Source organism: Octodon degus, unplaced genomic scaffold (genome assembly GCF_000260255.1).
Source record: "Octodon degus isolate 3935 unplaced genomic scaffold, OctDeg1.0 scaffold00045, whole genome shotgun sequence".
Taxonomy (NCBI): Eukaryota; Metazoa; Chordata; class Mammalia; order Rodentia; family Octodontidae; genus Octodon; species Octodon degus.
This window is the reverse complement of record NW_004524621.1, coordinates 4,001,719-4,022,774: the sequence shown is the minus strand read 5'-3', so window position 1 is coordinate 4,022,774 and position 21,056 is coordinate 4,001,719. Positions and strand designations below refer to the sequence as shown.

Here is a 21,056-nt window from a genome sequence, read left to right as displayed (position 1 = left end):
CCGGCATGTGGTGCTGGGGGATTGAACCGCGGTCCCTGATGCCTTGCCAAGCTTGTTCTAAGTAGGTGCTTTAGACCACTGAGCCATCTCTCCAGCCCTACCCAATGCTTTGTAACTTAAGTCCATCTGATGCAACTAAACTTACTCAGCTGAGTACCATGTAATTATGCTAAGCTTTTGTGGAAACCACCGTGAAATTCATTAGCACTCAACACCTCGAGCTCACTGGCCCTGGGCAGATGCCCTAGCATGTTCTTAAGGCCTGGGAAGGAGACAGACCCTGAACCAGGGCACTCAGATGGCCCAGGATGGGTGGCGTGCAGACTGCCAGCTGCCTGATTCATCCAGGAGTTCCTCATTGGTGCCATTCACTATGCTCACCTGGACAATGCCGATGGATGAGGCGTCGATGGTGGTCGTCTCAGGGAGGTGGTCCAGGTCATCAATCCTCACAGCAAGCACCTGTACAAGCAGTGGGGCAGTGAGAGGACAGGGACCTGCACTGGCACTGGCACTCCCACAGAGGTACGCATGCTGTGGGCGACCCCTCTGCTCAGGGTGGGTAGTACAGGCACCCAAGCACCCCACCTCTCCACCCCACACTCTGGCTTCCAGTTTTCCAATCCCTGTAGTGCACCTGTTTGTGGTGAGGAGCATCCTTCTCTGCCATCCCAGCCCCTGTGGCCTGGACAGGTAACTCAGGCTGGGTAATGAGACCAGCAGAGCACCCTGTGCTGCAGCGACTGCCTTGCCCACCCTAGCTATGCGGGCCACACACAGCTGCTGAGTTGCTTGGCTCTGTGCCCCTGCCTTCCCTCCAGTGCCACAGAATTATCCCTGGCATGTGACACTCATCTTGTGACTGTTGTCTCCTGCTAGGTCAGGGTCCTGCCTGAGAGCCACTCACATGCCCACTCCCCTTTGTACATGTTCCAGGTACAACTTCATCCACCCAAGGTACAGGATTATGGAGAGTGGCCGGGGAGGGGACTCACCATAGGACAACCAGGCAAGCCCAAGGAATTATGAACATCTGTCTTCAGGGTCCCTCACTTCAGCAGCTACGCATATGTAGCCCAGGCTGGAGCTTAGCTCCTTTGGCCTCAGCCTCCCAAGTGCTGGGATCACAGGCATGTGCCACCACAACTAATTTTTGCTCAGTTAACAAAAGTGAAATGGAAAGCTAGTGTACTGTGTGGCCTGGGGTGAGGCATATGAACGACAATAGCAACTGCTGCTAGGGATTTATACTTGGCCTGCCTTGAGCACATTAAGTCCAAGACAGAAGCCATGGGGGTTCCGGGGAGCTCTGCTCCACTGCACACGGCTCCTTGTGGCCTCTCCCAAGCAGCTGAGTCAGTAACACTAGCAGTGCACTCATCTGGGACACAGTAAAGGAGACACCTGTTTTCATCTGCTCTGCTTGCTTTCGTGACCCACAGAGTGACTTCTGGCAGATCTGGCACCTTGTGCTCATGGCTCCTTTGCCCCCTGCACACTCAGAAAGCCTCTCCTTTTTTCAAAGCACATTTCGTCAGCGACGTGCTTGAGTTTTGTAATTTTTTGCAGCATTGTGGATTGAACCCAGGGCCTGCACATGAGCAATACCCCGCCCCCAGCCCTTTGTCTTATCTTGACGCTAAGTGACTAAGTTGCCAGACTGGGCTAGAACTCATGAGCCTCCTGCCTCAGCCTCTCCACACGTCTTGGCTCAGGGCTCGGGTATGCAGGGGAGCAGGATGTCAGAGTCCCCCAAGTCCGGCTCACCTCAGGGTGCTTGCGCCGCATGTGCCGGCTCATGGAGGCGCGTGTGGAAACCTTGGTCCCGCACAGCTGACAGCTCTGTGCCTCCACTTTGTCATGCGTAAGCTGCACGTGCTTTTGCAGCATGTACTCTGTCACGTACTTCTTGTCGCATACAGAACACGTCCACTGCTTCCCCACTGCAGGGCCCAAGCAGCAGAAGGACAGACGGGGTCACCATGGGGTACCTGCCTCAGACCCCACCTTTGAGTCCGCTCCACTCATCAGGGACAGCTGTCTACCAGGTGAGGCCTAGCCCAGGATGAGCCACAAGCAGCCTCCAGCCTTAGGCCAGCACTGTCACCTGGCGCTGGAGGTCTGCAGCCTTGTTCCCACATGCACCCTACCTGTGTGGATGAGCTTGTGCGTCTCCATCGTGTTCCTCTCACTGAAAGTCTTCCCACACAGCTCACACATGAAATCCTTAATCCCTGCCAGGAAAGACCACTGAGTCGCACAAGCTCTTTTAATTTTTTTCCTTTCTTTAAAATAATATTTGTCTTTGAGACATTGAGACAGGGTCTCACTCTGTAGCTTAGGCCTTGAACTCACTGTGTAGCCAAAACTACCTTGAACTCGCTGAGACTCTCCTGTGTCAGCTTCCCAAGTGCTGGGTCCACAAGCATATGCCACCATACCCGGCATGACTTTTAATTTCACTGCACAGAAAAGGTGCATTATGCTGGACAGCCCCGAGGCGAAAACAACTGGCCAGAAGATGATATATAACACTGGTACCTCCCCAGCCCAACCAGAAAGCTGACTTGGAAAACTGACTGCGCTGCAGGTTGCTTCTGTTTGAGAGTGAGGTGTGAGAAGGCTGAGGATGATGTGAGGGGAGCCCAGGACGATGTCTGGGAGTGTTCGTTTGTCTATGCCCCATACAGTCCTGATGAAAGACCTCAGGTAGGTGTTAAGAAACGAAGGAATGAAGACCAGGACCCAACATGGGGTGGCAGGGGACAGCAGCGCCCCAGCCACGCTGCATGCCTCTGCCTATGACTCAGTCTCTATCAGCACAGCAAGGTCACAAGCCAAAGTCAGGCTTTGCCGGGGACACAGGGCTGGCTCCGCACATGCGACCCGCTTGGCACATATCACCACTGCTGAGGGAGGGCGGGGTGGGAGTCAGCATCTCCACCCACACGGGCACAGCACTTGGGAAACCTGAGGCGAAACTGCAGGCCGACTCTTCAACGTGACAAGGGCTGAGGCATGCGGAGCTAGGGCTCAGGGTTTCCTCCAAGAGCTGGGACAGCACAAGGGTGCTCACTTCTGCTGCTCCTCTCAGTGCTGGAGTCAGGGGTGGAGGGGCTAGGGGTATGAGGAGAAGTAAGAGGATGCCATGTGACCCCTGTTTCTAGGCTCAAAAAAACCCAGGGATCCCATCAGTGCACTGTAACAACTGAGGAATTCAGGAAAGTTGCAGGATATGAAATCAACATACAAAATAACTATAAAATTAGCATCACAGGGCACACTTGTAATCCTTGCACTGTGGGAGGCTGAGGCAGGAGGATGGCAAGGTCAGGGTCCCCGTGGGTAGCCAAATGACTGAGCAAGATTAAAAGAAAAAAGCTTGCTGAGAGAGAAAGCATGAAAATGATCCTATCTGTAATATATTTAAAAAAATTAAACCAAATACCGAGGAATAAATTTAACCACAGAGCAGAGATTTGTACAATGAAAATGACATCAAAATGCTGATGCAAGAATCTGGAGAAGACAATGACAAATAGGAAGATGACCCAGGCCCATGGGCTGGGAGAAGCAACGTGGCTAAAGGTCTGCACTACCTAAGGCAGCTCACAGATTCAGTGTGACCCCACCTCAATGAACCAGTGATACCGCTCTCCACAGAAGCAGAAAAGCAATCCCAGAATTCATTTGATGGCATAAAGACACACAAGAGGCCGAGCAATCTTGGCTGAAGAACAAAGAGGGAGGCCAAATCCTGCCTGATTTTAACGTGTATTAGGGTGGAAAAACCAGCACAACCCAGGAGCACACAGACCCAGGCACAGAATGTAGATCCCAGAAACAAAAGACACATCCCAAGCCACGGGAACAGGGCAGGGACCCAGCCATACAGGGGAAGGCTGGACCCTCACCAGGCTGAACTGCACCAGCCTCTTACGCTGGCCAACGTCAGCTCAGAATGGGTCGAGGACCTCCGATCTGAGGCCCTGGAGCAGCAGCCAGCCTGGCAAAGGCCCTAGCGATGCGGACACAAGCAATCACCTTCTAGACGAGACCCAAAAACACAGCCCAGTGCAGAAGCCTCAGCAGCGCAAAGGAAAACACCTGAGCAAAGACGCAGTTCCCCCCGCGCCACACAGCAGACTCACAGGCACTGTATGCAGGGGTTGAAACAAGCAAAAAAAAGCCCAGGCCCAGGGATGTAGTTCAGCGGCACAGTGCCTGCCTAGCAAGCACAAGGCCAAGAGTTCAACTCCCGGCACCACAAACAAAAAGCAAGGGACCCAGCAGAAGCGGGCCAAGGGCGTGAACAGACAGAAGACGCAGGATGCCCACCCCAGGAGCTGCAGGTCGCAGCGCGAGCAGAGCCCGGCGGGCCGCTCACCCGTGTGCCGCTTGTAGTGTTTGAGCATGTTGACCTTCTGCGCGAACTTGCGGTGGCACTCCTTGCACTCGTACTCCTTGATGCCCTTGTGCAGCTTCATGTGGTGGCGCAGCGCATGTTTTGTCTTCATGCCTGGGGATGGAAGGGGTTGCTGCCCGGATCCCAGGACCACGAGCCATGCCGAGATGGGGGCCGCTAGAGTGGCGGGCGGGGCAGGGGAGGGATGGAGCACTGGGGCCCTCCTGCCTGCTCACACAACGGCCCAGTCTAATGACTGGGGGACACGGCAGGTAGACTCAGGTTTCTGCCCCTCGGGTGACAAACACCAGTCACAGTGAGGACCCCAGCGATTTGTGGCTTCAGTACTGATGTCTGGTCAGCTATAACTTAATGTTGTTTATCTTTTTTGCTTGCTTGAGAGAGGCTTGTACTATGTAACTCAGGCTAGCCTCAAAGTTGCCTTGGGATTCTCCTGCCTCAGCCTCCTGAGTGCTGGGATGACAGGCATGTGCCACCACGCCTGACTAAGGCTGCCCATCTCAAGGAGCTGAAATAGGCCAGAGCCTCCGGGACTGAGGTGACAAGGAGCTGTCCCTATGCAGGGCCTGAGTTGGGAAGTGAAGGGTTACACAACCTTGGATAGAACTGAGGAGCAGACAGGACTCACAAACCCAGGATGACAGTCCTGTTCCAACCTTTGACCTCTGAGGCCCCGGCAGAAGGCAAAGGAGGGGTTGGTGCCACCTCTCCCTGAGAGCAGTCAGCAGGAGGGGGCGGAGCCTGCTGCAACACCCTGGAAAAGGAGGTCTCAGTAGGAGTCCCACAATTGTGAAAGGTGAAGCCCAGGACCTGAGGTGAAACTTCCTCACAAAGCCAGAAGAGGGAGCCCGACACCCACAGAAGTGCAGAGAGACACAGCCCACTGTGGGCAGCTGTTGTGTCTTCTACAAAACTTTTCAAGCTGTGTGCTGTGGTGTACACCTGCAGTCTCAGCTCACTGGGAGGCTAAGGCAGGAGGGCCCTCAGTACCACATGAGTTTGAGGCCCGGCTAAGCAACTTAGTCACTTAAAGAGACCTTGTCTCAAAGTAAAAAAATAAAAAAGGGTTGAGGATGTAGCTCCGGGCAGAGGGCTTGGGCTCAATTTCCAGGATCACAAAAAAAAAGGGGTGCAGGGGCCGGGGAGATAGCTCAGTGGAATAAGCACTTCCCTGGCAAGTGTAAGGGCCTGAGTTCAATTCCTGGTTCCACCAAAAAAAAAAAAAAAAAGAGTGCAAAAATCTTCTGATTTGGGAAACACACACCATCTCACCTGGGGACAGAAAAGACACGGACTCTCTGGGTCCCCAGCAGCACATGCTGTCCTGTTCCCAAGCTCTAGCTCCCAGGACCCCCCTCTGCCCAGCCCCTGGGCACCGCTGGGATGGTGTCTAAGGGATGTCATCCTCAGGGACTGTCCTCCTGGTTCTTCTGCAAGGGACATCAATGTGATCAGTGTAGAGCCCACACCCATAGTTTTCACAGTTCCTGGCCATCCCTGGTTTTCATTGGTTCATTCAACAAATACTTGGGCTCTGTCTACATGCCGGGGCCTGAGCCCCACAGGTCTTCCTTCAAGGTGAGGATATAGTAAAGAGGCTGGGCGCAGGCCCAGGCCCAGGCAGGGGTGATGGGCAGGCGGGGCTGTCAGGAACCCTGGCTCATCAGAGCTCGTGTTGGGATCCCTTCCCACAAGAACCTGATCTGGCAGGGGAGAGGTAAGATTCAGGGCAGCTTGGGAACTGGAATTCCTAGCAGAGGGAACACAGGCAGAGGTCCTGAGGCCATGGCACCAGTGTGCGTGCAACCCACCATTTGGCGTCTAAGGCTACCTAACACAAAAAGGCTGCCAGGTCACACCAGGCCAGCCATCACACCGCAAGGACGGGATAAGCACACCTTACCAAGGATGCTTGCAGCTGGAAGTATTTCAGATTTTGGAGTTTTTCAAATTTTGGAATATTTGCCCAGACTTGACTGGCTAAGCATCCTCTAAAGTGAAAAATCTGAAATGCAAATTGCTTCAAAATCAGAAAATTCTGGAACTTTAGTCTAGGGCTCAAAGTTTCTGATTTTGGAGAATTTCTGATTTTGAATTTATAAATTAGGAGTGCTCCACATGCAACCAGCTCCATCCAACTTGTGGGGGCTTTGTCGCTGCCTCTCTAGCTGTCGGCTCTGGCCCTCCAGAGAGCAGGCCTGTCCCTTCCCGACACAAGCAGCCCGGGTTTGCAATCCACGGCTGCTTCACTGACCTACATCCCAGGGCTTCTTTAAAACTCTGAGACCAAGTCTCACCAAGTGTCTCAGGCTGGGCTCAAACTTGTGATTCTCTTGCCTCAGTCTCCCAGACTGCTAGGACTACAGGCGTGTACCACCGCAGCCGGCCCTTTTCTTTTCATTTTTCAAAAAAGTCCTGTGAGCAGTTTCAAAATAAATACAATGGCCACAGGGTACCAAAGGTAAGGCTCATCGCACCAGGTCTGGGGTTTATTTAGTGTGTGCCCCATTTATAAGCTACTTGGGAAGTGATATTTTGTTTGTTTTTTATATTTATCATGATGTTATTAGCTTTGTTTACTTTGGGATTGCATTCGATAAGTTTTGTTCAGGATTTTCACATCTCTTATTCACAGATAACATGGGCTAGTCATTTTTCTTCCTATATTTCCCTTGCCTGATTTTAGTACTGGGTGAACTTAGCCTCGCTCTTTTTCTTTTTTATTTATTTATTTTAATATATTTGGTGCAGGGTCTCACTACGCAGCTCGGATTCGTAGTGATCCTCCTATTTTCCGCCTCCCCAGCTCTGGGATTACAGGCATGTGCCACCACCCCTGGTCTCGGTGGCTGGCTCAGCACGTCTGTTCAGGGCCAGTGCAGCACGTGGTGCTGAGGATCAAAACCTGTCCCTGTGCTTGCCTAAGCAGGTGCTTAGTCCGCTGAGCTATTTCGCCAGCCCAGCCTCACTTGTTTCTGGAAGATTTTGTATCAAACTTGAAAACTATCACTTGAAAGTTTGGTAGATTCTCCCTTAAAAAGTTGGCCTGTTTTCTTTGTGGGATTTTAACCCAGATTTAACTCCTTTGATAATTCTGAGGCTATTCTTACTTGGAGAAGTTATATTTTCCTAGGAACTGCCAGGGATCAAATGCAAAAGAACAGCTGTAGGAAACAGGATCTTACAGATTGTTAAATGCCCAGAAAAGTGTATGCCTCAAATCTGAAAGTGCCATTCTTTAATGCTAAAATCCCCCACCCAGGAGAGGACGTGCCTCCTAGCCCTCTGAACACCTGGCTTTCCTCTTGCTTGCTGAGCAACTGTCTCGCAGATTATTCCTGGGCGCCTGGCTCACATTTTAGGACATTCACTTTTTGGGGGGTGCAGCTTGGTCAGTGACAGCTCTGCTGCCCTTGGCCAGAGCCACGCCGCCCTCCAGAGAGCCCGAGGGAATCACTGCCACAGCGCTTCCTTTTCACCTTCGCATGTATGGGTTTCTCTCTTTCTTTCTTTTTCTTTCTTGGCTGGCCTTGAACTCACTAAGTAACCCAGGCTGGCCTCAACCTCACAGCAATTGTCCCACCTCAGCCTCCCAAGTGCTGGGATCACAGATGCGCGCCTCTATGCCTGGCTCCCGTACTATGCTGGCAGGAGCTAACAGGGGCTGTCTGCTGGCTGGGATACAGCCGCTGAGTTTTCTCCATACTTTTCTCCATTTGTAAAAATCAAATGAAAGAAAAAATAAAATTACTTATAGAGTATAAAACTTCAAAGAGCCTAATGGGAGAGCAGAGAAGCATCTGTCTCCGTGATGAAGGGGATGGCTCTGCCTTAGCCTTGACAGAGGAAATGGGGTTGTGAGGAGTGCGGGAACCTGCTGCCCAGAGGCTTTAGGAGGTTTCCCAGACAAGCATACAAGCCAGGCTTAGTGGCGCATGGCTGTAATTCCAGCACTTGGGAGGCTGAGGCAGGAGGATCATAAGTTCCAGTCCGGCCTGGGCAGCGTAGTGACTTCGTGAGACTTTGTGTCTCAAAACAAAGTAAAAGGGAGCTGGAGCTGGGGCTCAGGGCAAAGTCACAGTGTTCAGTCCCCAGTGCTGCAAGAAAGGAAGCGCAAAGTAAAGGGGGTGTGACAGGAATGGCTTAACACTTTAGCTTGCACAGGGAGCATCTCATCAACTGCGGGGCAATTTTACCTCAAATTTATCACCTTTTGAGCAACCACAGGGCCTATTGTTTCCCCACTTTTCAAATGATCTATCTGTGCCCTTAACACCACGGTCCCTGCTTGGGACTCAAACCCAGCCCTGCTGTGGCCCTATCCAGCCATGGTGACGTCCCCACCTTTGCCGCACTCCGCACACAGGTACTCGCGGATGTTGTCGTGCACGCGCATGTGCTCCTTGAGCATGTCCTTGCGGGCGAAGGACTTCCCACACTGCTCACACGCGTGGCTCTTCACACCTGCAGGGGCCAAGGCAGAGACACATGCTGGCGCTGCACGGTCGGCAGGGAAGTGCCCCCCCCCCACTGTCCTCCCTGCCCCTGGGACATCCTGGGCTCATAGGAGAGGGTCCCCATGGGCCTAGAAGACATGGGTTGGAAAGCAGGGGGAAGTGGGCGCTGGTGGAGGCCAGGGTACTGGCCACACCCAGAGCCAGAAGCCGGGACACACACCAGTATGGATGAGCTTGTGGCGCTCCAGGTTCCCAATGCTGTTGAAGATGCGGCCGCAGATCTCACAGGGGTGGATATACCTGCGAGCATACATCTGCTCAGGGCAGCCCAGGCTGCAGTGCAGTCCACCGCCACTGCCACCTTGAGGGCCCTGTCCCAAGTGCCCAGGAGATGGGACCAAGGGGTCCACGATCAACAAAAAACACAAGAAGCCTGGCTTCCTTCACAGAAAGAGCTGGGTCCCCCAAGATTCAGTCCTAACCCACATGCTCGAATACAGCCACAGATGGACACAGAGATTGGGAAGAGGCGAAGCAGGTGGGATGAGACCACCAGGCTGGGTCTGGAGCCACCCTGCTGTGCCCTCACTGGAAGGAAGACTGGACACAGACTCAGGAAAGACTGTCTGTGAGCTGAGGACAGAGCCCTTGGGAGGGAGGGACCGGTCCCCGACACCTGGATCTGGGGCCTTAGGTAGGGAGGGATTACACTACTGCTGTTAGAGCACTGAGCCTGGTGCTTGGTCACAGCTGCCCAGGGACAGCAGGCCTATGTGCATGGCAGGGCGGCATAGGCCTGGCAGGGTGGGAGGCTGGGTTCCTGTCCTGCCTTCCTCAGGTGGCCATGATGGCCCTGGCTCAAGGGCAGGTGAAAAGCTGTGGCACTGCTCTAGATGGTGCCCAGTTACCCCACAAGCCCCCAAGGCCACCCAGCTCACTTCTGCACGTTAGGGTCCGGCAGATTCTCACGGTGGATAACCATGTGTGCATGGTAGGTGGCCTTGAGGGCGAAGCGGCGATGGCAGATGCTGCAGCCATACCCCTTCTCCTTGTGCACCTCCATGATGTGCTTCAGGTACTCCTTGCCACGGCCAAAGGTGAGCTGAGGATGCAGGCACTGCTCACAACTGCTGCCCCAGAACCTGGCACTCATGTGGTGAGGGCTGCCCCCCAGCAAGGCCCTTCTGCGTGGGCTCTGGTGGAGCAGAGGGGCAGGTGGCCCTCCAACATGGCCAACCACAGGAGACAGTCCCTACTGCACACAGCATTGCCTGTGTGCCCACACAGATGAGGTGTAGGGGACGCGGATGGCTCCATGTATGGTGGGGGGCCTCCACTGGCACAAAGGTGCTGTGTTGGTGCCCTAGTTGGCAGCCAAGAGCTTCCTTCCCCATCCTGGGGGCAGGACAGGAGGCCTCCTACCTGACACCTCTTACAGCTGTACTTATGGGGCTCTGAGTCTGCGCTCTCATCCGAGTTGTCCTCGTTTTCCTCTGACGAGATCCCGATCTTGCCGATGAACTCCTCACGCTGGTGGTCATCCATCAGTGCGATGTCCTGTGGGATGTCACAGCCTGGCTCCAGCGTGGCCCTCTGCTCCCCAGGGCCCAGCTCAGGGGCGGAAGCCAACACTGCCCCAGGGCCCACATGCACACTGCCACACCTTGAAGTGCACGTGAATGTGATCCCTGAGCACATCCACGCGGAAGAACTTGCGTCCGCAGATCTCACAGGTGTACTTCTTGTCGCCATGGGTGAGCAGGTGCTTGTTCATGTTGCTCCGACAAGAGAACACCTGGGTCAGAGACACCCCATGAGGGCTGCCCAGAGCCCATAGAGAAACTCAAGGCACCTGCTTAGGTCCCAATGTCAAAGCACTGCCTCCCAGTCTGTTGAGAACAGGAGCTGGCAGAGACTCTAGCTCTTGGAAATATATTTTGTTTTTTGCAGTACTGGGGATTGAACCCAGGGCTCTGCATTGAGCTACATCCCCAGCCCTTTTGTATTCTGAGGTAAGTCTCACTAAGCTAGTTGAACGGGCTGGGCTCAAACTTGGGATCTTCCTACCTCGGGCTCTTGGAGCTCTGGGATCCCAGGCATGCACCCCACATCCAACTTCATTTAAACCTTTCACTAGCATGGAGCCAACCAAGCAGTCCAGCATCACAGAGATGCCTGTGATTTTTGAAAGCCGACACCAGAGAAGGTTGCCCTGCACTGTGTGCTGCACTCTGGGCACCTCACACTGCACCCCTCCTGGTCTGGAATTTCTGGACTGGAGAGGGTGGTTGACCCCAGCTCTGGCTGCTGTGCGGTTTTCCAAAGGAGTCAGAAAGTTTCATGTAAAGGGGAAGAGTCCACAGGTGCTGGAGGAAAGGGCAGTGGATGGGACATCCACAGCTGCCAGCCCATGGGGGTGCACAGCACCCACCAGTGTGCTGGGGCGACCACTCGTGCGGGGTGCACACTGTCCACCTCAGAGGGGACAAGACCCTGCAGGATCCCAGAGCCTGAGCACTGTGGCCTGGAGGCTGCCAAAGAAAGACCACTTTCCCCTGCTCACTCCCAGGCAGCCCACCTTCCCCCATGCAGAGCCCTGAAGGATGGGGCAGCCGTGGCTGGGCCCCTCAGTTTGGGATGATTAGTGCTGGCGGCTCCTCTCCCACTCCCCATGCTGCTCTGTGCTGAAGCTCTGAGTTTTAACTCAGGAAAAGGACATGCTTTCCACCCAGCTCCCAGCACACTGGAGACTGCTCATAGGGCATTACCTTTCCACACACCGGGCACCCTGAGGGCTCCTTCTTGTATCGAACCAGGCTCTCGTTGCTGGTCTCTAAGTCCTCTCTCTTCACCCGCCGCACACCTGGAATCCCAGCCCCAGAAGACAGTGAGCACAAGGCCAGCAGTCAGATGGCCCGAGGCAGGGCTGCCCAAGAAGCTTGGGACAGGCGGTAGCCCTCAGCACATGGGCTCTGCAGTGACTGCACCTTGCACAAAGGAGGGGGTTGCACAGGGCTGGTGGGCTCCAGCACACACGCAGGCACCCAGGGCCTCAGTTTGGAAGAGTGACATGGAGCTTCAACTGGACAGGGAGTTGGATTAATCCCAGAGCTCACTGCCAAGTATGCCATACCTTTAATGGCTACTTGCATGCATTTCATGAATAAAACAAAACAAAACAAAAAACCCATTTCCATTCATGTATTGGAAGCTAAACCTGTCCAGGGAGGATCATGATAAAAGCTCAGATGGTCACAAAATCTTTGGGTTTGGAGGGATTTTGCTGAGGCATAGGATAAAAACTGACATTGGCCTTTAAAAGGCTCCTATTGGCTGGGCACAGTGATCCATGCCAAGCTGCAGTGTTCAGGAGGAGGCAGGAGCACTGCTCAAGGCTGGGCCCAGGGGAGCAGCCAGACCCTGGGATGTGACGAAGCTCTGGCCAACCTTAGAGAATCAGTGCTCGGTCTGGGCACTGAGGTCCAAGTGCCAAGGTCACTGTGTGCTGCGGACACAGCCTGCCTGTGGACATTACCTCAGGTGCGAGGCTGCCCAAAAGACATCCCGAGGGAAAGCACTATGAGTCATGTGGAAAGGACCTAAGTAAGAAAGCAAGGTGTGATGCCTGTGTACATGCATGTGTAAGGATGCGGGCATATGCATGTGTGGGTCTGTGCACGTGGGGGCACATGTATGTGGTGTGTGTGCATACACACATGTGAATACTTGTATAACTCCATGCTCGTGTACAAGCATGGGTATGGATACAGTTAAATTATGTATGACTTCGTTACCTTTCATTTTTTCCTTTTTGTTTTGTTCTATTTTGTTAGTTTGTTTTGTTTTTGAAACAGGGTTTTGCTATGGAACCCAGGCTGGCCTCAAACTCAAGGTGATCCTCCTGCCTCAGCATCCAGAATGCTGGGCCTAGAGGTATGGGACACCATGCCTGGCTTTCACTTTCCTCTTAATAAGCTCAAGCTCATTCTCTGTGAATTGTTCTAAGTGTTACCAAAGGTATTTTAGCCCCGCAGCCACCACAAAGGACAGCAGTTCCTGGAAGAAAGTTCAGGATACTAAGGAGGCCAAAACACTGCCCCAGAATCCCTCAGGGCCCTATACCCTGAATCCTCTCCACCATCCACATGGAACTGTGCAGATCTCCCTGCCTGAGCCTCTTCCTGGCAGGGGCTTTGTACAGCTCTGTATCTGCCCATGGGGGGTGGGGGGACACTCTGGCCATCTCCTGTGTGTCTCCAGCCTGGCTGCACAGAGCCTATGTCAAGAACCCTGGTGACAGCACTCCCTCTGGCCCCAGGAGCACAGAGCATGTGCAGAGAGGGTCTGGCCGGTAACCCCACACAGTAGCATCTGCAGGACACTGTCCCCTACATTGGGCAGAAAGCTGACCACATGTGTGATTTTATACTCAGCCTCCCTACTTTGTGCTGTACAAAAGGATTTTTTTTCCATAATTTTTGTTTATGAGACAGGGACTTGCTATGTAGTGCAGGCTGGCTTGAACTTACAGTGATCGGATCTCCTGCCTCAGCCTCTTATGTGCTAGGACAGCAGATGTGTACTCTACTTGGCATTTTTGTACAATATTAAAAGCCCCTCAGAAGAAATTCATGAAAGGGTAACATTTGCTCCTACAAAAGCTGGTGTCCTGAACTCATCCTGCTGTTTCCACCCACCTCTATCCCACCTCCCACTCAGTCCCTGCTCTGCCATGCCCCAATCCCTGAGTAAGCAGGGGCTCACCCTCCAGGTGGCGCCGCTGGTGGTCCAGCATGACATCCTTGCGGTAGAACATCTTGCTGCAGACCCCGCAGGCGAACTTCTTGTCCCCATGCTTCTTTTTGTGCTTGGAGAGGTTGCTGTTGGTGGAGAAGAATCTGAAACACATCTCACATTGGAACGTCTTGTCATCTGTCCAGGGAGCAAACAGACACACAGGGCCATCAGTCACCAGCCTCGACTGCCAGCCCTCCCCCCTACCCCTTGATGCTCCTGGGCTCAGCAGAAACGGGCACTGGGCCTGGAACCTGACCCCACTGGCCTGCAGTGTATCCCCTCCATGTGGGGCTGCTGCCCAACCCTGTCCTGTCCCACAGCTCCTCGCATCACATCATGTGTGTCAGCCCAGTTGGTGCTACATGCCTGCAAATCCCTCTCATGGGATGCCAACAGAGAACCACTGTGATTTCAAGGCAACCTGAGTGACACAGTGAAACCCCATCCCCAAAGCCGACAGAGCAACCCAGAACCTGTGTGTTCCTAGTATCCCATTACTAACATACACTCAGTACCTACCCATGAAATACAACACACTCCACACACATAAGGCCTGGGCCCCAGCCTCAGGAAGCCTGTGCCTGGTGTACAGACCCCCACATAGGGCTGGTGGATAGCGCTGCCCAGCTGTGTCCTCCCTGCTGGCTCATCTCCCCTCCAGTCCCTGGCAAGTGGGGCAGGGCCCAGCCTCCCCCACCAGATGCCCACAGTGTGGCCCGGCCCCAGCCAGCTGTGACACCTAGCATCTCCAGACACTGCCAGCATCACGCAACATCCGTATGAGACAGGACCTGAGGTGAGCAAGGCCTCGGGACATTGCCCTCACCCTGGGGCTCCACATGGCCCCAAAGGAAGGCAGCAACTTCAGCTCCCCGTGGGGCACAGGAAGTGCCATGCGGCCACCATGAACCCACTCCAGAGCCAGAAGCAAGGGAGGAAGCAGTGACAGATACCCAGGGGAGAACAATGCCTAGCGGCTGCGCCCAAAGTAAACAGGGCACAGGCACACCCCTAGGGGTCCCGGTGTGACCTCCGCTTGGAGCTGAACCGCTGGCTGGCAGAAGGAGGTATCCAGGGGGCTACACTGCCTGTGAGACACTCATCACCCCTTCTTTTCATTTTCAGTTTTTATTTTACGGGTCTACGCTTGCTGTGCTCGACACCCGCATTCCTCACGAGGAGCCCTGCGTGTGATCACGTGGCGCCCTGATTTATCATCTCCCTCCCCCCTTCCCCTCCATCCACATCTCGGTCCCCTCCCACCTGCACCAGATCTATCCCCTATTTCCTCCCATCTGTCTTTTATTTTCACTTTCATTTATTTACACTTTGGGCTTCTCATCTAAGAGAAACCAGGCACTACTTAATCCTGTGTTTCTGCTTCACTCAGCACTGTGGCCTCACGGGCATCCGCTTCCCTACAAATGCCTGGGGCATGTCCTTCTTTATGGAAGAGTAGTGCTCTATGGTGCAAATTGCTTGCCTCTGCTAGCCTGGTATACTGTTCATGGGACACACCCCTCTCTAGGCACCTATCTAGCCTGACATCTGATGGCTCCATCCTGTCTCTCAGCCCTGCTGGATGCGTGACCACACAGGACACAGCTGCAACATGTGACTACTGTGCCAAGCGAACTCACTGTTACTTCAGGGGCGTGCAACACTCTTCGGGCACACTGAGCACAGCCTCATGGGTCAGGCACTGCAGATGATGCAGCAATGCGATCCTTGGTGAAGCAGCCTTTCCCTGTGATGTGTCCTCTGCGTGAATTCTCAGGAAAGGGCCTGTCTGGCCCAAGGATATCTACCCTGCTGCTATGTCAGCAGCACACCTTTACTCTGCTGTTCAGTAAATCACCAAGACACCCACACTGGCTCTGCCAACAGCATAGGTGAGCCCCGCACAGGTGCCGACAGCACAGGTGGGCCCCCCACAGGTGCCGACAGCATTGATGAGCGCCTTCTGAAGCAGGGGGCTCCTGAGCCCAGCCCTCACACACCTTGGGGTGCAGAAGACCCCCTTGGAAGGTCTCCCAACTCGTGTTGGGAGAACCAGTTAGAGAGGACAGCGTCCTGGCCTCAAGCCAGACACTGTAGATCCGCCCTAGACTCCAGTGCAGCTCCCTATGTGGCAGGTGTCTGGTCCCTGCTGCTGCTGTGGGGCCCATGCTCACATCCCAGGAACCACAGCAACGAGGACGTGCCAGGTGCTTGTTGGGCCCTGCGCAGGGCACCAGAGGAGCTGCTTACTCCAGAGTCGGGCTCTGAGGCTGGGATCTGCTTTTGCCCAAAGTGGGACTTGAGCCCCTGCTGCTCACCAGGGCCCTCTTGGGGTAAGAGGCGGCACAGAGATCACTGCAAGGACACAGAGGACATATGCTCCGGACAGGGACATCAGTCACAGCACAGCAGGGTGTGTGACAAAAGCCACCAACTCTACATGTGTAGCTCCCCATGTGTGCAAGAGGGAGACATGCGTTGCCCCTACTCCATACAGAACAGTGCAAGAGGAGACTACTCGGGTGCCACACACATGAGGTTGTGTGGACTCGCCCTGTCTTCATCCCAGGCTCACAGGCTGACCCTCCAGCATCTTAGGAGAGAACCATGCCACGCGCCATGCTACTCTGCCTGCATCCTCAGCAGCCTCGTGGACGCGGTGTCCCACTGATGGGAAGCCACAGCTGCTGTGTACCCCACCCCACTCCCACTGACTCACGTTGGGAGAACCAATTAGAGAGGACAATGTCCTGGCCTCAAGCCAGACACTGGAGAACGCAGACCCTGGAGGCAGAACCTTGAGGACTGGGGCAGGCAACATCAAGCACAAGAGCTGGAGGAGGCTCTGGCTGTAAGCCTGCTGCCGCACCACCATAAGAGACTGCTTGGTGGAGGCCTTGGGTCTCTGGCAAACCTGGAGGGTCCTTGGACACAGGGCACAGCAGCCTTCAGATTCACCAGGCGACTTCCTGAGCCCACTGCTGCTCTTGATGCAGAAGGTTCAGAGCAGCAAACACAACTCCTTCCTGCCCCTCAGTGCTGCCCTGCCATGGCACAGCAGGCATAGACAGAACATAGAAGCCATGTTTCTCTTTGGAGCTGAATGAAGATGCCCAACAGATGGGGGGCAGCGACACCCCAAGCGGAGCAGCGGGCATTCAGAGGCTTTCTGTGCTCCACTACAGAGGTACAGACTACGTGGACCACTGAGAACAAGTGGGTACAGGGGCCAGCCTGGCCAGCCCATGGCTGATGAACAGTGCACCCTGTCCCCTGGTTTAGGGGTGACCCAGAAAGGCAGGATACAAGGTGACAGTGACCCTGCCCTCTGCCTTCTCTGGTACCCGCCCAAACACCTGAGCCTCCACTGCATGGCCATCCCTATAGCAGAGGAAACCTTGGCCAGGAAGACAGCAACTGCTCCTGGACTCCCCAACCACGCCTCCTTGCTGATATGAGAGATTCCATCAAAACATACAGTGAGCAAGTATGTTTTATAAAGAATTACTACAGTAGAAGGCACATTGTCATGAACTCTCTCCAAGTCCTCCCCTTGCTTCACACATATTCATCCCATTCTTCTGGCCACTTTCTGCAGCAGCTCCTCTTTCCTGAGAGTCTTTATGAGGTGTGATCAAAAACATGGTGAATGCTGATGCCAAGTGCTATCCAACAGAGGCACCTTGTAAAAACATGGTGCTGTGTCCTCGTCCACCTTATCCACCAGATCCGGCCCCACGTGACTTTCAGCTGTTCCTCCAAGTCAAAATGACCATGAAAGGGAAACATTTCGAACCAACTGAGGACTTCGAGGTGGCCAAGACAGCACAGCCAAACACACTCAGGAAAGAGGATCTATAGCTGCTGCAGAAAGTGATAGGGATGGCGGGATGAGTGCGCGGGAACTGAGGAAGACTTCGGGCGGATCTGTGGCAATGTGTCTTTTATCATAACAGGTTCAAAGGCCTATGAGGGCTTGGCGTAGTTTCTGGTTACACTTATACATTTTCTACAGTGCACTCTTTCATTTCCCAGCTTAAGCCTGGCCTTGGAGCCAGAGCCCAGGCAATCGGGTCCCAGCCAGGGCTGCTGCCCCGAGAGCACAAAGTGCCTGCCTCTGGAACCAAGGCAGGACGCACAGGAGGCAGCCCTGCACAGTGACCTGGCTGGGATGGTGCAGCCCCTGCCCTACCTGGGCCGCACCACCACTCCATGCTCACATGGCTGTGGGACCAACGGTCACCCCTTGTACCCCTCACAATGGCCTTGACTGGACACATGGGTATAGAGGTGGGAACGACCTCTGCCACCACTCACCTGTCCTGCAGTTGTGGAACTCCAACGCGCTCTCCATGCGGAAGGTCTTCCCACAGGTGCCGCAGCGATGCCGGTACTCGCCATCCACCTAGTCAGAGGGGCCATGTCAGCCAGCCGCCATGTGAGGGCCCAAAGTGCAGCTCTACTTGCCTCTGCCCTGTTTCCATTTAGGAGCAGGACCACTCTCTGCTGTCCACTGCCCAGAGGGCAGAAGCCACAAATGGACCCATGTTCCCACTGTGCCACTGGCCTGGTCAGCAGGCACAGGCCAGCAGGTGGGCGGCACCAGGTCACCCAGGACATGAAAACTCGGCTGCCTGAGAGCCGGCTGCCTTGTGCCCCTTCTCCAGGCTGGGTGGGCAGAGGATGTGGGCTCTGCTCACCCACCTCGTTCCTGCTGTGCTTGTAGGACACGTGCTGCTTCAGGCTCTCCTTGCGGCTGAACAGCTTCGCACACTCCTCACACTTGAACAACTTGTCACCTAGAGAGCAGAGCAGGGCTCACTACCTCAGAAAGTGCCTGACACATGGAGGTCCCATGCCCAGAGCCTGCAGCCCACCTGGCCCATGTCCCCCAACCCACTCACCATGCGAGCGCACATGGCGGCTGAGGTTGCTGCTGTTCTGGAAGACCTTGCTACACACCCCACACTGGTGCACACGCTTGTGCTCACCCAGCTGCCGGGCCAGCTTCCGCCGCAGGCCATGTCTGCTGGCCAGGACCAGGCCCCGCTTGAGGGCCAGCGTGCCACTCGTGTGGTGTGTGAACCTGGCCAACACATACATGGACAGAGGTTCAGAGACAGGCAGGACACGGGGACCCAACAGCAAAGGTCCCAGGTACCCGCTAAACACTGGCCAGCGGCCGCAAGCCTCTGCTTGAAGGAGGCAGGGTGGCTCATAGCAGATGCCCTGAGTGCTGAAGGCACTGGGTGGGCTCCAGGGACAGGCTCTGACACCTGACACAGGCACCACCAACTGGAATCACCGTTTTCCTCACATTCAGCCTCACTGGGCCCTGATGTTCTATACCAGCCTAACCCTCGCCTTGGTGTGATTCTTCTTGTTAGTGTGTTTTTGGTGATACACCCCCCAACCCCACCCCACAATCCCCCAGGGATTAAGACAGGGTGGGAACAAGCAGTGGGAGCACCATTTCTGATGTGCTTTGGTCTTAGTTTCTAGCGTCTGCCAGCACCAAAACAGTTTAAAAGTAAAATACCACCAGGACATTGGGCTGCAGAGCAGAATCTCAGCCAGGGACCATAGCAAAAGTATACATAGTTTCTTGTGTACAAACAGCAAAGGAAGCCAGGCATGGGAGAGCAAAGGGTTAAATTTACTGAAAATAAAACAAAATGGTTGAAGTGTGCCTAATGGGCAAAGGCAGGAGTGGCCGGGCCCAGCAGTAGGTGATGGGGACATAAATGGAGTCACTTGGTGAAGCTGACCACAGCGACAGACCCTGGGAGCACGTGACACTCCATGAGGCCACAAGTCTGCCAAATACCAGTCATAGCAATCAAACTGGTTTTAGGTGTGGGTCTCCAAAGCTGAAGAGCTAGTCCAGGTGCACTGCAGATGGAGCCCCAGACCACCTTGACGGGTGTGATGCTGCCTCACGAGAAGGCCCATCTGCACCCTTGAGGACGCCAGGGGCCGCTTGACTTACTTAGGCACCGAGCTGACGGTGTCAGGGGGCGTGGCCAGCTTCCCCAGAACCAGCTCCATGATCCGCTCATCTGGCGCTGTGCCCGCCGGCTCATCTGGTGGGACCTCGGTGATGATCTCGGCCACTTGTTCTGTGCAAAGGGCATGTGACAAGCAGGGCTGTCACCAGGGCAGCGGCAGGCATGGCAAACCCAGGGTGTGTGCAGTCCCACAGACCAATGCCAAGCCACATGGTGGACATGACAGGCTAAGGTTACACTCAGGAAACGAAGCCAGCAACAAGTGCAATGTAAGTTCTTTAAGCAGTGGGCATGATGGTGCACACCTGTAATGCCAGCCCTCGGGGAGGCCAAGGCAGGATTTCAGCTCTAGTCCATCCTTGTCATCTTAGCTACTTAGAAAGACTCTGTCTTCAAATAACAAATGAAAAGGGCTGGGATATAGCTCAGTGAAAGGCCCTGGGTTCAATCCCCAGTACTGTACCACCAAACAAAAAAGGCTCGTCCTCAACCAAATGGAAGTTCTAATTTGCAATTTTTTTTAAAAAGACACAACATCAGAGTACTTCAGTCTGTCTTCATATTGAGCCAAACAGCTTGAATGTACAGCAGGACCTTCTAACTGGTGAAGTGAGTTCTGGCAGAATTGGAGCTACTAAGGTTTATAATTAGATACGCCATCCTTCGGATGTTTGAAAAGTGCCCAAGAGTCAAATATCAAATAATCCTCATAGTAAGTTAGAGACAGGACCAGGGAAGGTTGCCCAAAAAGGTTAATGTGCTGGTCTACAGTGCTTTAATTGCTGAGTGTCCTCAACACAGGACAGCAGCACATGACTGTCCCCTCTCCTCCCCTCCCCTCTGCTTGCCTATCCTGGGCCTCAAACCACTTTCTTTCCATTCCAATCCAAAGGGGGGACACTGCAGACCCCAGGAGCAGAGGGGAAGCCACCAACACTGCATACAGGTCCCGCCTCAGAATATAAGTCCCATGGTTTTCTTCCCATTTTCACTAATGAAAGCCCCGGAATGTCCCCAACAGTTAAATAAAAGGCACTCAGGACCAGTAAGGTAGCAGGCAGGAGGTTTTGGAAGTGGGCATTCCACTGACTGCACATGCAGCATGTACTAGAGGTGGCCACAGACCCCACACCCAACTGAGGATGTGCACCTTCCAAGGACAGTGGGCTACGGTGTGTGTGTGTGTGTGTGTGTGTGTGTGTGTGTGTGTGTGTGTGTATGGCCAGCTCAGCCTGTCCTGGGGGAGGGACTGGCATGGCATGTGGTCCTGGGGTTTGAACTTCAGTCCCTGCCCATTTGCCTAATCAGGTGCTTTAAACTGCTGAGCTATCTCACTGACCCCAGATTCTCTTTGATAGGGGCAGGTGG

The 21,056-nt window shown here is 54.3% G+C and overlaps 1 protein-coding gene across 1 annotated transcript in view; it reads right to left on the bottom strand.

Annotated features, from left to right (window-relative positions):
• Positions 1-21,056, bottom strand: part of Prdm15 (PR/SET domain 15) — a 49,833-nt gene that overhangs the window by 6,038 nt on the left and 22,739 nt on the right. The window contains exons 8-22 of the mRNA XM_023716096.1: positions 19,670-19,799; positions 18,585-18,766; positions 18,385-18,479; positions 17,998-18,085; positions 13,648-13,815; positions 11,652-11,746; positions 10,547-10,678; positions 10,306-10,440; positions 9,822-9,985; positions 9,104-9,183; positions 8,771-8,890; positions 4,388-4,519; positions 2,151-2,234; positions 1,768-1,943; positions 382-462 (exon numbers count right to left, since the gene is read on the bottom strand). Of these exons, the coding sequence (XP_023571864.1) occupies positions 382-462; positions 1,768-1,943; positions 2,151-2,234; positions 4,388-4,519; positions 8,771-8,890; positions 9,104-9,183; positions 9,822-9,985; positions 10,306-10,440; positions 10,547-10,678; positions 11,652-11,746; positions 13,648-13,815; positions 17,998-18,085; positions 18,385-18,479; positions 18,585-18,766; positions 19,670-19,799 (1,862 nt within the window). The remainder of the gene's footprint in view (positions 1-381; positions 463-1,767; positions 1,944-2,150; positions 2,235-4,387; positions 4,520-8,770; positions 8,891-9,103; positions 9,184-9,821; positions 9,986-10,305; positions 10,441-10,546; positions 10,679-11,651; positions 11,747-13,647; positions 13,816-17,997; positions 18,086-18,384; positions 18,480-18,584; positions 18,767-19,669; positions 19,800-21,056) is intronic.